At 45.0% G+C, this 17,936-nt stretch overlaps 1 protein-coding gene and 1 long non-coding RNA gene across 6 annotated transcripts; one reads left to right on the top strand and one right to left on the bottom strand.

Moving 5' to 3' along the window:
* The first annotated feature begins 1,039 nt into the window (after positions 1 to 1,039).
* Positions 1,040 to 17,468, top strand: tmem144a (transmembrane protein 144a). 4 transcript variants are annotated; one of them, XR_006082602.1, is made up of 13 exons: positions 1,043 to 1,304; positions 1,387 to 1,542; positions 2,045 to 2,167; positions 2,255 to 2,354; positions 2,501 to 2,581; positions 4,780 to 4,864; positions 4,969 to 5,045; positions 6,021 to 6,139; positions 8,644 to 8,763; positions 12,867 to 12,964; positions 14,180 to 14,233; positions 16,279 to 17,020; positions 17,158 to 17,468. XR_006082602.1 is itself a non-coding variant. In XM_042316991.1 (12 exons), exons 1-12 carry the CDS (start codon positions 1,214 to 1,216, stop codon positions 16,360 to 16,362), a joined length of 1,188 nt encoding a protein of 395 aa, XP_042172925.1. In that variant the 5' UTR covers positions 1,043 to 1,213; the 3' UTR covers positions 16,363 to 17,468. The 4 variants fall into 4 exon arrangements, 1 of the variants encoding a protein (XP_042172925.1); XR_006082601.1 differs by having other exon boundaries at positions 16,279 to 17,110; XR_006082603.1 differs by lacking the exon at positions 17,158 to 17,468 and having other exon boundaries at positions 1,040 to 1,304; positions 14,165 to 14,233; positions 16,279 to 16,359.
* On the bottom strand, positions 9,739 to 10,701 carry LOC121845500. Of its 2 annotated transcripts, XR_006082604.1 has the most exons (4): positions 10,659 to 10,694; positions 10,451 to 10,530; positions 9,814 to 10,040; positions 9,739 to 9,767 (listed from the first exon to the last, which is right to left on the bottom strand). It is a non-coding gene; the product is annotated as an uncharacterized LOC121845500 (long non-coding RNA). The 2 variants fall into 2 exon arrangements; XR_006082605.1 differs by lacking the exon at positions 9,739 to 9,767 and having other exon boundaries at positions 9,937 to 10,040; positions 10,411 to 10,530; positions 10,659 to 10,701.
* Positions 17,469 to 17,936: the final 468 nt, after the last annotated feature.

Genomic DNA, 17,936 nt, shown 5'->3' with positions numbered 1-17,936 from the left:
ACTACCTGACATGATGACTCCTTGCTGTCCCCAGTGCACCTGGCCATGCTGCCGCTCCAGTTTCAACTTCCACCTGACTGTGCTGCTGCTCCAGTTTCAACTGTTCTGCCTTATTATTAGTCAACCATGCTGGTCATTTATGAACATTTGAACATCTTGGCCATGTTCTGTTATAATCTCCACCCGGCACAGCCAGAAGAGGACTGGCCACCCCACATAGCCTGGTTCCTCTCTAGGTTTCTTCCTAGGTTTTGGCCTTTCTAGGGAGTTTTTCCTAGCCACCGTGCTTCTACACCTGCATTGCTTGCTGTTTGGGGTTTTAGGCTGGGTTTCTGTACAGCACTTTGAGATATCAGCTGATGTACGAAGGGCTATATAAATAAATTTGATTTGATGTTAACTGACTGATATCTAAACCTGTTAACCTCAGACCTTATTCCAAAACCCTATTCTTTCCCCATAGGGATGGCTGAACAAAAATAGGTCATTTATATCCAGGTTTCAGGACTACAAACTGGCAAACTCTACTGTGGCAAAATTGGTTCCTGTTTCAGTCATATCTTTGGTCAGGTTTGCGTGGGTCAAACAAAAACACCCTAATGATTGGTTGACAATAGATCCTCCCACAATGCAGCGATGGCTTCAGGGTCAACTGCAGAAACTTGCAGCCGACTGCAGTCAGAACTTCATGACCTTTGATCACATGATTTTTGTCAAGTTCATGCAGTCAATATGTAGGTGCAAGTCGGACAATTTTTATTCCCATAATGCAACACACTTTAAAAGACTGTGACCAACATGGTGGTGACCACCTTTGATAAAAGTAATCTCCTCGAACGCGCCCAACAAGTAGACCCAGAGCCAGCTGTTCCCTCTCTTGCGTGAGCATGACAGATATTATGGAGGAACCAGGAGCTCACACGGGAAAAGCAGAAAGAGGAAACTTACACTGACAGGAACATTGACAACAAAATGATCCAATGGTAAAACGGCCTGAGTAAAACTCTTATTTATCCACCATCTTTGGGGTTAATATTGCCCAGCGGTGCAAAACGAACTGCACGGTGGTCATGTGATGTACACGGAAGTGTAACTCCTCCGCACCGCAGTTGTCAGTACCTTGCAGAGTTGTAGAACCGGTCTACGCCGTTAACGTCTAAGTAGTATATTGAAACAGCTGGTTAATGTAGCCTAGGTTAGTAGTCAGCTCGTCATGTTATTGTTGAGTGTTGTTAGCAGTGTATGTCTGCTCCTAGCGACACTACAGGCGGTACAATGTGACGCCGAATTGAACACATCTACAGGTTTGTTACCGTAGGTCTCTTGTCATTTCCTACGGGTCTGTATGGGCTACTACTGTGTCAGACCAGTTTGTGCTTGTTTCAGGTGAGAATACCGGACAACTCGGGAAGTATTCGGTGCAGCTCGTGACTAACTCGTCCAACGGCACCGACCTAACCTACGGCTTCGTCTCGTGCGGGGTGGCCGTTCTGTTTTACGGTTCTAACTTTGTCCCCGTGAAGAAGATACCCACTGGAGACGGTAAGGACGAAGCGAGACAAATGTAAAATGAGTTCAACGCCTTCAGAACTAACGTTAGCTAGTTTACTCAACGTGTTAACCGGGGACCGGTTAAACGGCTTGAAAAGACGACACTTGGTTTATTCCTGGTGTTTCGTTGGTCTGGTAACTTGACATTGTTTAACCTTCTTTCCTGTACGATTTCATGTTATGTGTTCTGAACTTTCCACTGTTCCCGAGGCTTTCCAAACGCAACTTTCCTTATTGTGTAATACTTATCGATCACTGATTGATTAGGCTACGTCATCACTAATCAATTGAATAGAGCTCATGTGATTCCTTATTATACATTGTATCCCCCCCACACACACAGCCTATTTATATCTGAACATTTCCAAAACACTGTGTCCTGCTGAATGCACCCCAAGTGTGTCCAACTCACCTTTGCTACGGCTGTTGGCAGTGTGGTACCGCAGGTGTATGTGACCAATAACATTTGATTTGTTGTGTGTGTGTGTTGCAGGTCTGTTCTTCCAGTGGGTGCTGTGTGCAGCAGTCTGGAGCGTATCTCTGGTGGTCAACATTATTCTGGGGTCTCCCACCTTCTGGCCGCTAGCCATGCTGGGGGGGGCCATCTGGGCTACAGGTCAGTATACCTCTAGCCATGCTGGGGGGGGGGCCCTTTGGGCTACAGGTAAGTATTTAATCCGTGTGTTTGTGTGTGTGTGTGTAGGTAACATCACGGTGGTCCCCATAGTGAAAACCATCGGTCTGGGTCTGGGCCTCCTCATCTGGGCCTCTTTCAACCTCCTCATTGGTTGGGCAAGCTCCAGGTACGCGCGCACACACAACTCAAGCACACACACCGCACACACAACTCACGCACACACACCGCACACACACCAGCCAAACCTAGAGAGACACACACACACACACACACCTCACACATCCTTACAATACACTGTGTGTGTATCTCTAGGTTTGGCTGGTTTGGGATCGATGCTGAGGAAGTTTCTAACCCAACACTCAACTACTGTGGAGCAGGATGCTGTCTGCTCAGGTAATGAGGGGTGTTTTTGTGGTGGTGGGGCGTAGCGGGGGGAGTATAACGGGGTGTGTAACGTGGAGGGATGTGTAACAGGGTGTTTGGTGGTGTGGAACAGGGTGTTTGGTGGTGTGGAACAGGGTGTTTGGTGGTGTGTAACAGGGTGTTTGGTGGTGTGGAACAGGGTGTTTGGTGGTGTGGAACAGGGTGTGTTGTTTGGTGGTGTGGAACAGGGTGTTTGGTGGTGTGGAACAGGGTGTTTGGTGGTGTTTGTGGAACAGGGTGTTTGGTGGTGGTGGAACAGGGTGTTTGGTGGTGGTGGAACAGGGTGTTTGGTGGTGGTGGAACAGGGTGTTTGGTGGTGGGTGGAACAGGGTGTTTGGTGGTGGTGGAACAGGGTGTTTGGTGGTGGTGGAACAGGGTGTTTGGTGGTGGTGGAACAGGGTGTTTGGTGGTGGTGGAACAGGGTGTTTGGTGGTGGTGGAACAGGGTGTTTGGTGGTGGTGGAACAGGGTGTTTGGTGGTGGTGGAACAGGGTGTTTGGTGGTGGTGGAACAGGGTGTTTGGTGGTGGTGGAACAGGGTGTTTGGTGGTGGTGGAACAGGGTGTTTGGTGGTGGTGGAACAGGGTGTTTGGTGGTGGTGGAACAGGGTGTTTGGTGGTGGTGGAACAGGGTGTTTGGTGGTGGTGGAACAGGGTGTTTGGTGGTGTGTAACAGGGTGTTTGGTGTGTAACAGGGTGTTTGGTGGTGTGTAACAGGGTGTTTGGTGGTGTGTAACAGGGTGTTTGGTGGTGGTGGAACAGGGTGTTTGGTGGTGTTTGTTTGGTGGTGGTAACAGGGTGTGTGGTGGTGTGTAACAGGGTGTGTAAACAGGGTGTTTGGTGGTGTGTAACAGGGTGTTTGGTGGTGTGTAACAGGGTGTGTGGTGGTGTGTAACAGGGTGTTGGTGGTGTGTAACAGGGTGTTTGGTGGTGTGTAACAGGGTGTTTGGTGTAACAGGGTGTTTGTGTGTAACAGTGTGTAACAGGGTGTTTGGTGGTGTGTAACAGGGTGTTTGGTGGTGTGTAACAGGGTGTTTGGTGTGTGTAACAGGGTGTTTGGTGGTGTGTAACAGTGTGTTTGTGGTGTGTAACAGGGTGTTTGGTGGTGTGTAACAGGGTGTTTGGTGGTGTGTAACAGGGTGTTTGGTGGTGTGTAACAGGGTGTTTGGTGGTGTGTAACAGGGTGTTTGGTGGTAACAGTGTGGTGTTTGGTGGTGTGTAACAGGGTGTTTGGTGGTGTGTAACAGGGTGTTTGGTGTGTAACAGGTTTGGTGTGGAACAGGGTGTTTGGTGGTGTGTAACAGGGTGTTTGGTGGTGTGTAACAGGGTGTTTGGTGGTGTGTAACAGGGTGTTTGGTGGTGTGGAACAGGGTGTTTGGTGGTGTGTAACAGGGTGTTTGGTGGTGTGTAACAGGGTGTTTGGTGGTGTGTAACAGGGTGTTTGGTGGTGTGTAACAGGGTGTTTGGTGGTGTGTAACAGGGTGTTTGGTGGTGTGTAACAGGGTGTTTGGTGGTGTGTAACAGGGTGTTTGGTGGTGTGTAACAGGGTGTTTGGTGGTGTGTAACAGGGTGTTTGGTGGTGTGTAACAGGGTGTTTGGTGGTGTGTAACAGGGTGTTTGGTGGTGTGTAACAGGGTGTTTGGTGGTGTGTAACAGGGTGTTTGGTGGTGTGTAACAGGGTGTTTGGTGGTGTGTAACAGGGTGTTTGGTGGTGTGTAACAGGGTGTTTGGTGGTGTGTAACAGGGTGTTTGGTGGTGTGTAACAGGGTGTTTGGGTGTTTGGGTGGTGGTGTGTAACAGGGTGTTTGGTGGTGTGGAACAGGGTGTTTGGTGGTGGTGTAACAGGGTGTGGAACAAGGTGTTTGGTGGTGGTGTAACAGGGTGTGTAATAGTGTGTGTAACAGGGTGTATGGTGGTGTGTAACAGGGTGTGTAACATGGTGTTTGGTGTGTAACAGTGTGTGTAACAGGGTGTGTAACAGTGTGTGTAGTATGTAACATGGTGTTTGGTGTGTAACAGTGTGTGTAGTATGTAACATGGTGTATAACAGGGTGTAACGTGTTTGGTGTGTAACAGGGTGTATGGTGGTGTGTAACAGGGTGTATGGTGGTGTGTAACAGTGTGTGTAACAGGGTGTGTAGTATGTAACATGGTGTGCTCTCTCTCCTCAGTGCTGTGATCTTCTTCTTTGTGAAGAGTGATGTTCACAGTCAGTCCTCCAGACCAGAAGAGGAGGAGCCACTACTCATAGACGGCGTGAGAGACACTGCTGTTCCTAGCCTGAGTCACTCTACAACAGTCTGGATGCTGATCAATGTGGAGCAGATTTTAATACTGTGTGTGTGTGTGTGTGTGTGCAGTGTGTAAATGCAGATGGTGGGACGTCGTCTGATGACTCGTGGGTTGACACACTAAGACCGCGGACCAAACGACTGGTGTACGTATCTTACCATAGGCTCGACACGCTTAACATTTGCAGAGCGGGAGGCTTGCACTGCTTGAGGGGAAAATCACTGCCTCAAACAAGAGGATAAAGGGACTGTCACTGCCTCGAACAAGAGGATAAAGGGACTGTCACTGCCTCGAACAAGAGGATAAAGGGACTGTCACTGCCTCGAACAAGAGGATAAAGGGACTGTCACTGCCTCAACAAGAGGATAAAGGGACTGTCACTGCCTCAAACAAGAGGATAAAGGGACTGTCACTGCCTCAAACAAGAGGATAAAGGGACTGTCACTGCCTCAAACAAGAGGATAAAGGGACTGTCACTGCCTCAAACAAGAGGATAAAGGGACTGTCACTGCCTACAAGAGGATAAAGGGACTGTCACTGCCTCAAACAAGAGGATAAAGGGACTGTCACTGCCTCAAACAAGAGGATAAAGGGACTGTCACTGCCTCAAACAAGAGGATAAAGGGACTGTCACTGCCTCAAACAAGAGGATAAAGGGACTGTCACTGCCTCGAACAAGAGGATAAAGGGACTGTCACTGCCTCGAACAAGAGGATAAAGGGACTGTCACTGCCTCGAACAAGAGGATAAAGGGACTGTCACTGCCTCGAACAAGAGGATAAAGGGACTGTCACTGCCTCGAACAAGAGGATAAAGGGACTGTCAGCCTTGGCACGATGACTACGAGCCAGGCCGATTCACCCAATATCAGTGCTCGACCTCACTAATGCTCTTGTGGCTGAATGGAACCAAGTCCACACAGCAATGTTCCAACATCTAGTGGAAAGCCTTCCCAGTAGAGTGGAGGCTGTTATAGCAGCTCCATGTTAATGCCCGTGATTTTGGAATGAGATGTTAGACAGGCAGGTGTCCACATACTTTTTGGCCAGCTTTTCATTTCTCAGCTGTGTTTTCTAATCTCTCTCCCCCCTCTCTCTCTCTCTCCCCCCTCTCCCTCCAGTGGTTCTCTCCTAGCTGTGGCAGCAGGTTTGTTGTACGGTACCTCTTTTGTTCCAGTTCTCTACATTAAGAACCACGCAGCACATCATGACAGCCACTTCACCGGGGCAAGCCAGTTTGGTACGTCACAGATGCATTCACAGTCTCTCCCAGTCAGCTGCATTCCCAGTCTCTCTCCTTCAGCTGCATTACCCGTCTCTCTCCTTCAGCTGCATTACCCGTCTCTCCCCCTCACAGCTGCATTACCCGTCTCTCCCCTTCACAGCTGCATTACCCGTCTCTCCCCTTCACAGCTGCATTACCCGTCTCTCCCCCTCACAGCTGCATTACCCGTCTCTCCCCCTCACCGCTGCTCTCTCTCTCTCGAGAGAGAGAGATTGGCTTTTGTTTTTGGGCAGAATTATTTGAGATTTTAGTTGTTGGAGGTGGGGCGGCAGGGTAGCCTAGTGGTTAGAGCGTTGGACTAGTAACCAGAAGGTTTCAAGTTCAAACCCCCGAGCTGACAAGGTACAAATCTGTCGTTCTGCCCCTTAACAGGCAGTTAACCCACTGTTCCTAGGCCGTCATTGAAAATAAGAATTTGTCTTAACTAACTTGCCTGGTTAAATAAAGGTAATAAAAAAAATAAAAAGGTGCGTCTTGGTTAGTTTAGTGCCTAATCCGGCCTAATGAGCGGGCCGGCCTTGATCACAGCATTATCTTCTTCTTCACATTGAGTTGCATGGTTTGTAAATGGCTTTAAGCTATATGACCGCCATCTAGTGGCCACAATACATTTATGTCAAAAGATTCAGTTCATGGCTCCAGCACTGCAGGTGGCAGTAAATCACCAATATTAACTTTGCACTTTTTTTAAACATCAAAAGAAGAAGAAAATGTACTACTTTCAAATGGAGATACAACGTTACGATCTCTATGGTGCCACCATAACAGCATAGATACAATGTTGTGATCTCTATATATCTCTATGGTGCCACCATAACAGCATAGATACAATGTTGTGATCTCTATATATCTCTATGGTGCCACCATAACAGCATAGATACAATGTTGTGATCTCTATACATCTCTATGGTGCCACCATAACAGCATAGATACAATGTTGTGATCTCTATATATCTCTATGGTGCCACCATAACAGCATAGATACAATGTTGTGATCTCTATGGTGCCACCATAACAGCATAGATACAATGTTGTGATCTCTATACATCTCTATGGTGCATCCATAACAGCATAGATACAATGTTGTGATCTCTATACATCTCTATGGTGCCACCATAACAGCATAGATACAATGTTGTGATCTCTATACATCTCTATGGTGCCACCATAACAGCATAGATACAATGTTGTGATCTCTATACATCTCTATGGTGCCACCATAACAGCATAGATACAATGTTGTGATCTCTATACATCTCTATGGTGCCACCATAACAGCATAGATACAATGTTGTGATCTCTATACATCTCTATGGTGCATCCCTAACAGCATAGATACAATGTTGTGATCTCTATACATCTCTATGGTGCCACCATAACAGCATAGATACAATGTTGTGATCTCTATACATCTCTATGGTGCCACCATAACAGCATAGATACAATGTTGTGATCTCTATACATCTCTATGGTGCCACCATAACAGCATAGATACAATGTTGTGATCTCTATACATCTCTATGGTGCATCCATAACAGCATAGATACAATGTTGTGATCTCTATACATCTCTATGGTGCATCCATAACAGCATAGATACAATGTTGTGATCTCTATACATCTCTATGGTGCCACCATAACAGCATAGATACAATGTTGTGATCTCTATACATCTCTATGGTGCATCCATAACAGCATAGATACAATGTTGTGATCTCTATACATCTCCATGGTGCCACCATAACGGCAGAGATACGTTGTGATCTCTATACATCTCCATGGTGCCACCATAATGGTAGAGATACGATGTGATCTCTATACATCTCTATGGTGCCACCATAATGGCAGAGATACATTGTGATCTCTATACATCTCTATGGTGCCACCATAATGGCAGGGATACGTTGTGATCTCTATACATCTCTATGGTGCCACCATAATGGCAGGGATACGTTGTGATCTCTACACATCTCTATGGTGCCACCATAATGGCAGAGATACGTTGTGATCTCTACACATCTCTATGGTGCCACCATAATGGCAGGGATACGTTGTGATCTCTACACATCTCTATGGTGCCACCATAATGGCAGAGATACGTTGTGATCTCTACACATCTCTATGGTGCCACCATAATGGCAGAGATACGTTGTGATCTCTACACATCTCTATGGTGCCACCATAATGGCAGGGATACGTTGTGATCTCTACACATCTCTATGGTGCCACCATAATGGCAGGGATACGTTGTGATCTCTACATATCTCTATGGTGCCACCATAATGGCAGAGATACGTTGTGATCTCTACATATCTCTATGGTGCCACCATAATGGCAGGGATACGTTGTGATCTCTACATATCTCTATGGTCTCCAGCAGCACTTGGCTGATATTTTCTTTCCTCTCTCTCTCTGTCTGTCTGTGTGTGTGTGTGTGTGTGTGTGTGTGTGTGTGTGTAGATCTGGACTATGTGTTTGCCCAGTTCAGTGGGATATTCCTGACCAGTACGGTCTACTTCCTGATCTACTGCGCTGCCATGAAGAACAAACCTAGAGTCTACCCTAGAGCAATACTACCTGGTACATACACCTAGAGTCTACCCTAGAGCAATACTACCTGGTACATACACCTTGAATCTACCCTAGAGCAATACTACCTGGTACATACACCTAGAGTCTACCCTAGAGCAATACTACCTGGTACACACACCTTGAATCTACCCTAGAGCAATACTACCTGGTACATACACCTAGAGTCTACCCTAGAGCAATACTACCTGGTACACACATACACCTAGAGTCTACCCTAGAGCAATACTACCTGGTACACACATACACCTAGAGTCTACCCTAGAGCAATACTACCTGGTACATACACCTGGAGTCTACCCTAGAGCAATACTACCTGGTACATACACCTAGAGTCTACCCTAGAACAATACTACCTGGTACACACACACACACCTAGAGTCTACCCTAGAGCAATACTACCTGGTACATACACCTAGAGTCTACCCTAGAGCAATACTACCTGGTACACACACCTAGAGTCTACCCTAGAGCAATACTACCTGGTACACACATACACCTAGAGTCTACCCTAGAGCAATACTACCTGGTACACACATACACCTAGAGTCTACCCTAGAGCAATACTACCTGGTACACACATACACCTAGAGTCTACCCTAGAGCAATACTACCTGGTACATACACCTGGAGTCTACCCTAGAGCAATACTACCTGGTACATACACCTAGAGTCTACCCTAGAGCAATACTACCTGGTACATACACCTAGAGTCTACCCTAGAGCAATACTACCTGGTACACACACCTAGAGTCTACCCTAGAGCAATACTACCTGGTACACACATACACCTAGAGTCTACCCTAGAGCAATACTACCTGGTACACACATACACCTAGAGTCTACCCTAGAGCAATACTACCTGGTACATACACCTGGAGTCTACCCTAGAGCAATACTACCTGGTACATACACCTAGAGTCTACCCTAGAGCAATACTACCTGGTACACACACCTAGAGTCTACCCTAGAGCAATACTACCTGGTACATACACCTAGAGTCTACCCTAGAGCAATACTACCTGGTACACACACACACACCTAGAGTCTACCCTAGAGCAATACTACCTGGTACACACACCTAGAGTCTACCCTAGAGCAATACTACCTGGTACATACACCTAGAGTCTACCCTAGAGCAATACTACCTGGTACACACACCTAGAGTCTACCCTAGAGCAATACTACCTGGTACATACACCTAGAGTCTACCCTAGAGCAATACTACCTGGTACATACACCTAGAGTCTACCCTAGAGCAATACTACCTGGTACACACACACACACACACCTAGAGTCTACCCTAGAGCAATAATACCTGGTACATACACCTAGAGTCTACCCTAGAGCAATACTACCTGGTACACACACCTAGAGTCTACCCTAGAGCAATACTACCTGGTACACACACCTAGAGTCTACCCTAGAGCAATACTACCTGGTACATACACCTAGAGTCTACCCTAGAGCAATACTACCTGGTACACACACCTAGAGTCTACCCTAGAGCAATACTACCTGGTACATACACCTAGAGTCTACCCTAGAGCAATACTACCTGGTACATACACCTAGAGTCTACCCTAGAGCAATACTACCTGGTACATACACCTAGAGTCTACCCTATAGCAATACTACCTGGTACATACACCTAGAGTCTACCCTAGAGCAATACTACCTGGTACACACACCTAGAGTCTACCCTAGAGCAATACTACCTGGTACATACACCTAGAGTCTACCCTAGAGCAATACTACCTGGTACGTACACACACACCCATAGAGTCTACCCTAGAGCAATACTACCTGGTACATACACCTAGAGTCTACCCTAGAGCAATACTACCTGGTACATACACCTAGAGTCTACCCTAGAGCAATACTACCTGGTACATACACCTAGAGTCTACCCTAGAGCAATACTGCCTGGTACACACACACACCTAGAGTCTACCCTAGAGCAATACTACCTGGTACACACACACACACCTAGAGAGTTATACTCCCTGGTACACACACACACAAACCTAGAGAGTTATACTCCCTGGTACACACACACACAAACCTAGAGAGTTATACTCCCTGGTACACACACACACAAACCTAGAGAGTTATACTCCCTGGTACACACACACACACACAACCCTAGAGAGTTATACTCCCTGGTACACACACACACAACAAACCTAGAGTTATACTCCCTGGTACACACACACACACACAACCCTAGAGTTATACTCCCTGGTACACACACACACCTAGAGAGTATACACACACACACCCCTAGAGAGTTATACTCCCTGGTACACACACACACACAAAACCTAGAGAGTTATACTCCCTGGTACACACACACACACACCCTAGAGAGTTATACTCCCTGGTACACACACACACACACAAACCTAGAGAGTTATACTCCCTGGTACACACACACACACACAAACCTAGAGAGTTATACTCCCTGGTACACACACACAGCACAAACCTAGAGAGTTATACTCCTGGTACACACACACACACACAAACCTAGAGAGTTATACTCCCTGGTACACACACACACACACAAACCTAGAGAGTTATACTCCCTGGTACACACACACACACAAACCTAGAGAGTTATACTCCCTGGTACCTAGAGACAAACCTATACTTATACCTGGTACACACACACACACACAAACCTAGAGAGTTATACTCCCTGGTCACACACACACACACAAACCTAGAGAGTTATACTCCCTGGTACACACACACACACACAAAACCTAGAGAGTTATACTCCCTGGTACACACACACACACACAAACCCTAGAGAGTTATACTCCCTGGTACACACACACACACACACACACAAAACCTAGAGAGTTATACTCCCTGGTACACACACACACACACACACACACCTAGAGAGTTATACTCCCTGGTACACACACACACACACACAACCTAGAGAGTTATACTCCCTGGTACACACACACACACACAACCTAGAGAGTTATACTCCCTGGTACACACACACACACACACCCTAGAGAGTTATACTCCCTGGTACACACACACACACACACACCTAGAGAGTTATACTCCCTGGTACACACACACACACACACACCTAGAGAGTTATACTCCCTGGTACACACACACACACACACACACCTAGAGAGTTATACTCCCTGGTACACACACACACACACACACACCTAGAGAGTTATACTCCCTGGTACACACACACACACACACCTAACCTAGAGAGTTATACTCCCTGGTACACACACACACACACACACACCTAGAGAGTTATACTCCCTGGTACACACACACACACACACACACCTAGAGAGTTATACTCCCTGGTACACACACACACACACACACACACCTAGAGAGTTATACTCCCTGGTACACACACACACACACACACACACCTAGAGAGTTATACTCCCTGGTACACACACACACACACACACACACCTAGAGAGTTATACTCCCTGGTACACACACACACACACACACACACACCTAGAGAGTTATACTCCCTGGTACACACACACACACACACACACACCTAGAGAGTTATACTCCCTGGTACACACACACACACACACACACACACCTAGAGAGTTATACTCCCTGGTACACACACACACACACACACACACACCTAGAGAGTTATACTCCCTGGTACACACACACACACACACACACCTAGAGAGTTATACTCCCTGGTACACACACACACACACACACACCTAGAGAGTTATACTCCCTGGTACACACACACACACACACACACCTAGAGAGTTATACTCCCTGGTACACACACACACACACACACACACCTAGAGAGTTATACTCCCTGGTACACACACACACACACACACACCTAGAGAGTTATACTCCCTGGTACACACACACACACACACACACCTAGAGAGTTATACTCCCTGGTACACACACACACACACACACACCTAGAGAGTTATACTCCCTGGTACACACACACACACACACACACCTAGAGAGTTACACTCCCTGGTACACACACCTAGAGAGATTGTTGGGTTATTCACACTGTGTGTATTTTCATCCAGGCTTTGTCTCTGGGGTGATGTGGGGTATTGCTACCTGCTGCTGGTTTCTGGCCAACACCTACCTGAGTGCTGTGGTCAGTTTCCCCATAATAACCACGGTGAGTATTAATACTACAGCGGTACTGTGTTAATACTACGGCGGTACTGTGTTAATACTACGGCGGTACTGTGTTAATACTACGGCGGTACTGTGTTAATACTACGGCGGTACTGTGTTAATACTACGGCGGTACTGTGTTAATACTACGGCGGTACTGTGTTAATACTACGGCGGTACTGTGTTAATACTACGGCGGTACTGTGTTAATACTACGGCGGTACTATATTAATACTACGGCGGTATTATATTAATACTACGGCGGTACTGTGTTAATACTACGGCGGTACTGTGTTAATACTACAGCGGTACTGTGTTAATACTACGGCGGTACTGTGTTAATACTACGGCGGTACTGTGTCAATACTACGGCGGTACTATATCAATACTGCGGCGGTACTATATCAATACTGCGGCGGTATTATATTAATACTGCGGCGGTACTATATCAATACTGCGGCGGTACTATATCAATACTATATCAATACTGTACTATATCAATACTGCGGCGGTACTATATCAATACTGCGGCGGTACTATATCAATACTGTACTATATCAATACTGCGGCGGTACTATATCAATACTGCGGCGGTACTATATCAATACTGCGGCGGTACTATATCAATACTGCGGCGGTACTATATCAATACTGCAGCGGTACTATATCAATACTGCAGCGGTACTATATCAATACTGCAGCGGTATTATATTAATACTGCAGCGGTACTATATTAATACTACAGCGGTACTATATCAATACTGCAGCGGTACTATATCAATACTGCAGCGGTACTATATTAATACTGCAGCGGTACTATATTAATACTACAGCGGTACTACATTAATACCACAGTAATATTTCGGCAGTACTATACTAATACGGCTGCACTGTTATTAATACCACGGCAGTACTATATTAATACCACGGCAGTACTATATTAATACTACTGCAGTACTATATTAATACTACGGCAGGGCTATACTAATAATATGGCAGTAAAATATTAATACTACGGCTGCACTGTGTCAATGCTACAGCAGTACTGTGTCGATGCTACGGCAGTTCTGTTTTTATTTATTTATTTGACCTTTATTTAACTAGGCAAGTCAGTTCGGGGGTTTGAACTTGCAACCTTCCAGTTACTAGTCCAACGCTCTAACCACTAGGCTACCCTGCCGCCCCACTTTACTGTGTTAAGTGTGTGTCTCTGTAGGGTCCTGGTCTGATTGCAGCTCTTTGGGGAGTGGTGGTCTTTAAGGAGGTTAAGGTACGTAACCGTTCTATTCAAAAATATGTTACCACATATATTACCAAAGCAAACTTATAGAAACATGTTAACCTTTTTCACTTGTGAGTTACAAATATCTCAAACGCATTAAGGCACACCTGTTAATTGAAATGCATTCCTGGTGACTAACTCATGAAGCTGGTTGAGAGAATGCCATGCTGTCATCAAGGCAAAGGGTGGCTATTTGAAGAATCTCAAATATATAAAATATATTTCGATTTGTTTAACACTTTTTTGGTTACTACATGATTCCATGTGTGATTTCATAGTTTTGATCTTCACTATTATATTGCAATGTAGAAAATAGTCAAAATAAAGGAAAATCCTTGCATGAGTAGGTGTCCAAACTTTTGACTGGTATCAGACCTACCAACATGCACGCATTTTGGTACCAACTACACATACCGATTCTCGAGCTGCAACACACAGGCATGTACAGAGTTTGTGCCAAAAGACATGGAGATGAATCCATTACTATTAGACGTAGCTACCCGGTGTCTGCCCCTCATCCTGTTTGTTGTGATGCTGTATGTGAACACATGGACAAATCCATTTCGACTCCGTGTGTTGTGGAAAGGTAAACACTAATTGTTTCAAGCTAACATTAGAGAACATAAGATGGACTTTCAGTGGGCTCTAAAGTGCAAGCAGTTCACTCACATTTGCTAGTGAAAGAAATTAAATGCAAATACGAAAAATAACTGGTCTCATTTGTGCGAGTGTGAAATGCATTTAATTCTGCGTCCCATTAGTTGTATTTTTCCCGGAACATTACGAGGATCACGCAACCTGAGAGACTGTAATTATGATTCATGTCACAAAAAAACATTACAAAAGTACAATAAAAAATACATCTAAACATCTGGGCATTAAATGGAGTGGGGAGTTTAGAAAACTGCGCGATGAAGAGTGAGTGTCCGGTATTAGCTATGGAGGCAAAGCTTCTAAAATGCCTTTACACTAGATTTGAGATTTGATCAATTTCGAAAATGTGAAATTATTTATGAGAAGCATTCTTTAGATCCTGGCCTGTGATGTCACAGAGAAGCGTTCTTTAGGTCCTGGCCTGTGATGTCACAGAGAAGCGTTCTTTAGGTCCTGGCCTGTGATGTCACAGAGAAGCGTTCTTTAGGTCCTGGCCTGTGATGTCACAGAGAAGCGTTCTTTAGGTCCTGGCCTGTGATGTCACAGATCATATAAACAGTTTTCACATGGAGACACTGGTTTGGTGCTGGAGATGATGAATATGAGGTTGAGAAGTGGTGGGATAAACGCTGACTGTACTATATCTTGTAAATAAGACTATGTGGTTGGGACGCCACCCACTAGTCATGGGTATATATATTTTGTAAATAAGACTACGTGGTTGGGACGACGCTCACTAGTCATTTATATATATATATCTTGTAAATAAGACTACGTGGTTGGGATGACGCCCACTAGTCATTTATATAAAGACTAACCCTAACCCATTTATTAGGTTTCTGGACTTCATAAGTCCTTGGCCTTCCAACCTCACTTGTTTTCTTTGGTGCAAATAAAACAGATCAAAACAATGAGCTGATGAGACGCGATTTCGCCGTAGAAAAGCTTCTCTCTCGTCAAGACACTGTTCATGACAGATGAGATCTCATATCAAACACTAGGCTAGTAAATACGTCAATAGGACACCTGACTTCAACAATACCAGTTGCTGAAAACAGCTGGTCAAATGAGAAACATGGGAGGATTTTATTTATTTAACTAGGCAAGTCAGTTAAGAACAAATGGAAGGAGAAGGAGAAGTGAATGTTCATCTCCTTAGGTCCTCATGCTGCAACAACAGTAAAATAATGGTAGCTGCCACCTTCAGAGGTGTGCAACATCTTTACTACCTGTCCGTCTGGTATTACCCCTTAGAATGCCCTTCTAGCCAATCAGAATTGAATAGTAATCAACAATGCCGTGGCATAATTAAGCAATAATGCCCGAGAAGGGTGTGGTATATGGTCAATTGCTTAAATGACCTCTCCTCTCGTCCTCAGGGTTGGTGTAACTTCCTCATCCTGGGCATGGCGTTCTCATTGGTTCTCGCTGGAGCCCTGCTGACAGCCTTCTCCAAGGTGTGACACACACCTGGTCTAAGGTGTTATGACTTTCCGCCAGACACTCAGGGAACCAGGATGAGGATGGTTACTGTACTCCAAAAGGGAACTGTCTTTTCACCTAGTTTCTATGGAAATCATTTCTAGTTAGTCTCTTAATATTTTAATGTTTGATAAAATTATTTGTCTATTTCCATGAATTCATCTCAAAGGGATACTATTTTTTTATGAAGTTATCTTATGTGATACCAATGGATGAAGAGGTTTAACTGTAGAGTTATATAATGTAATGTTACAGCCAGTGGATGAAGAGGGTTAGCTGTAGAGTCAATACTTCCTGTTGATCTGGCCATCCAATGTACGGGAAATTGCAAGTCAACCTGCAAAGTAAACACTTCTAAGATCAACATGACTAAACTAGAAAAAGGTACATTTGTTGAAGAAAATGCGTGGGCTTTCAGCTCTATGAAAGGTTTTGTAGCCTACCATAGCCATTTGATATGTTGAATAATTATATAAAAGGCATTGTTGGGTTCTGAGAATATGAAATATACTTATTCATGTCACTGAGGGAGGGAGGGTAATGTATAACGTTTACATTGTCAGGATGTCACTGAGGGAGGGTAATGTATAAGGTTTACATTATGTCAGGATATGTCAGAGAGGGAGGGTAATGTATAAGGTTTACATTATGTCAGGACATGTCAGAGAGAGGGTAATGTATAACGTTTACATTATGTCAGGATGTCACTGAGGGAGGGTAATGTATAAGGTTTACATTATGTCAGGATATGTCAGAGAGGGAGGGTAATGTATAAGGTTTACATTATGTCAGGATATGTTATTGTTTGCCATCGGGGATCCTCTGGGAGGAGAAGAGACAGTCTGGTACCAGTCACCATGACAGCCGTGAGTTGGGGAGGAGTGAGCCATTTGGGGTTAGAGGTCAGATGAAGTGAGGTAGAACAGATATCACCAAGGTTCTGCCTAGCAACAGAGATGAATTGGCTGTTCAGATGTGTAGGAGGAGACTCCGCATAGGAGGAAGGGTTAAATATCAGTGCTGTGTGAATGTTTTTGTTGGTTCAGCTGTTCGATCATTTGGGATGAATAAACTTGGTTTAAGCTTTCACAGTGTCCGTTGAGTTCTTACTCATATTTAGAACCTAACAGTAGTAGGAGTTGGGATTATGCCGGTTAATTGTTTAGTTAACTAGATGTCTAAACAGAACACTTCACCAGATGAATACAGGACCCATCAAGTTAGCCAGGTGTGATTACAGCCATCTATTGTATTTCATGTACATGTCTAGACAATGTTTTTACCTGGAGTTTTTGCTTATTGTAGGTTACTACTTTGACCACTATTAGTCTTAATCTTTGGTTGTTTACTACACTACTCACTCTGTTTAGCACATGGCCTCATATGTGAATCCTTAAAGAGATGGGTGGGGCTAATGCTTAAGAGGGTGTAGACAAAGAGCTCTCCAGTAGGTACCAAAACATTCAAGGGCCATTTTTTAAAAAGTGGGGTTACAATTTTATCAACTTTCAAAGCAGAATTACTTCCCCATTGTTCCTCAACTGTCGTGTATGAT

Source organism: Oncorhynchus tshawytscha, unplaced genomic scaffold (assembly GCF_018296145.1).
Source record: "Oncorhynchus tshawytscha isolate Ot180627B unplaced genomic scaffold, Otsh_v2.0 Un_contig_740_pilon_pilon, whole genome shotgun sequence".
In the NCBI taxonomy this organism is placed as follows: Eukaryota; Metazoa; Chordata; class Actinopteri; order Salmoniformes; family Salmonidae; genus Oncorhynchus; species Oncorhynchus tshawytscha.
Note: the sequence above shows the minus strand (reverse complement) of the source record. Positions and strands in the feature narration are given on the sequence as shown.

Excerpts from the sequence above, each read along its gene's own strand:
- tmem144a (XM_042316991.1), top strand. The coding sequence starts at position 1,214 with ATGTTATTGTTGAGTGTTGTTAGCAGTGTATGTCTGCTCCTAGCGACA. Across the intron at positions 2,168-2,254 it reads GGGGGCCATCTGGGCTACAG|GTAACATCACGGTGGTCCCC; the intron begins GTCAGTATACCT and ends GTGTGTGTGTAG. Across the intron at positions 2,355-2,500 it reads ATTGGTTGGGCAAGCTCCAG|GTTTGGCTGGTTTGGGATCG; the intron begins GTACGCGCGCAC and ends GTGTATCTCTAG.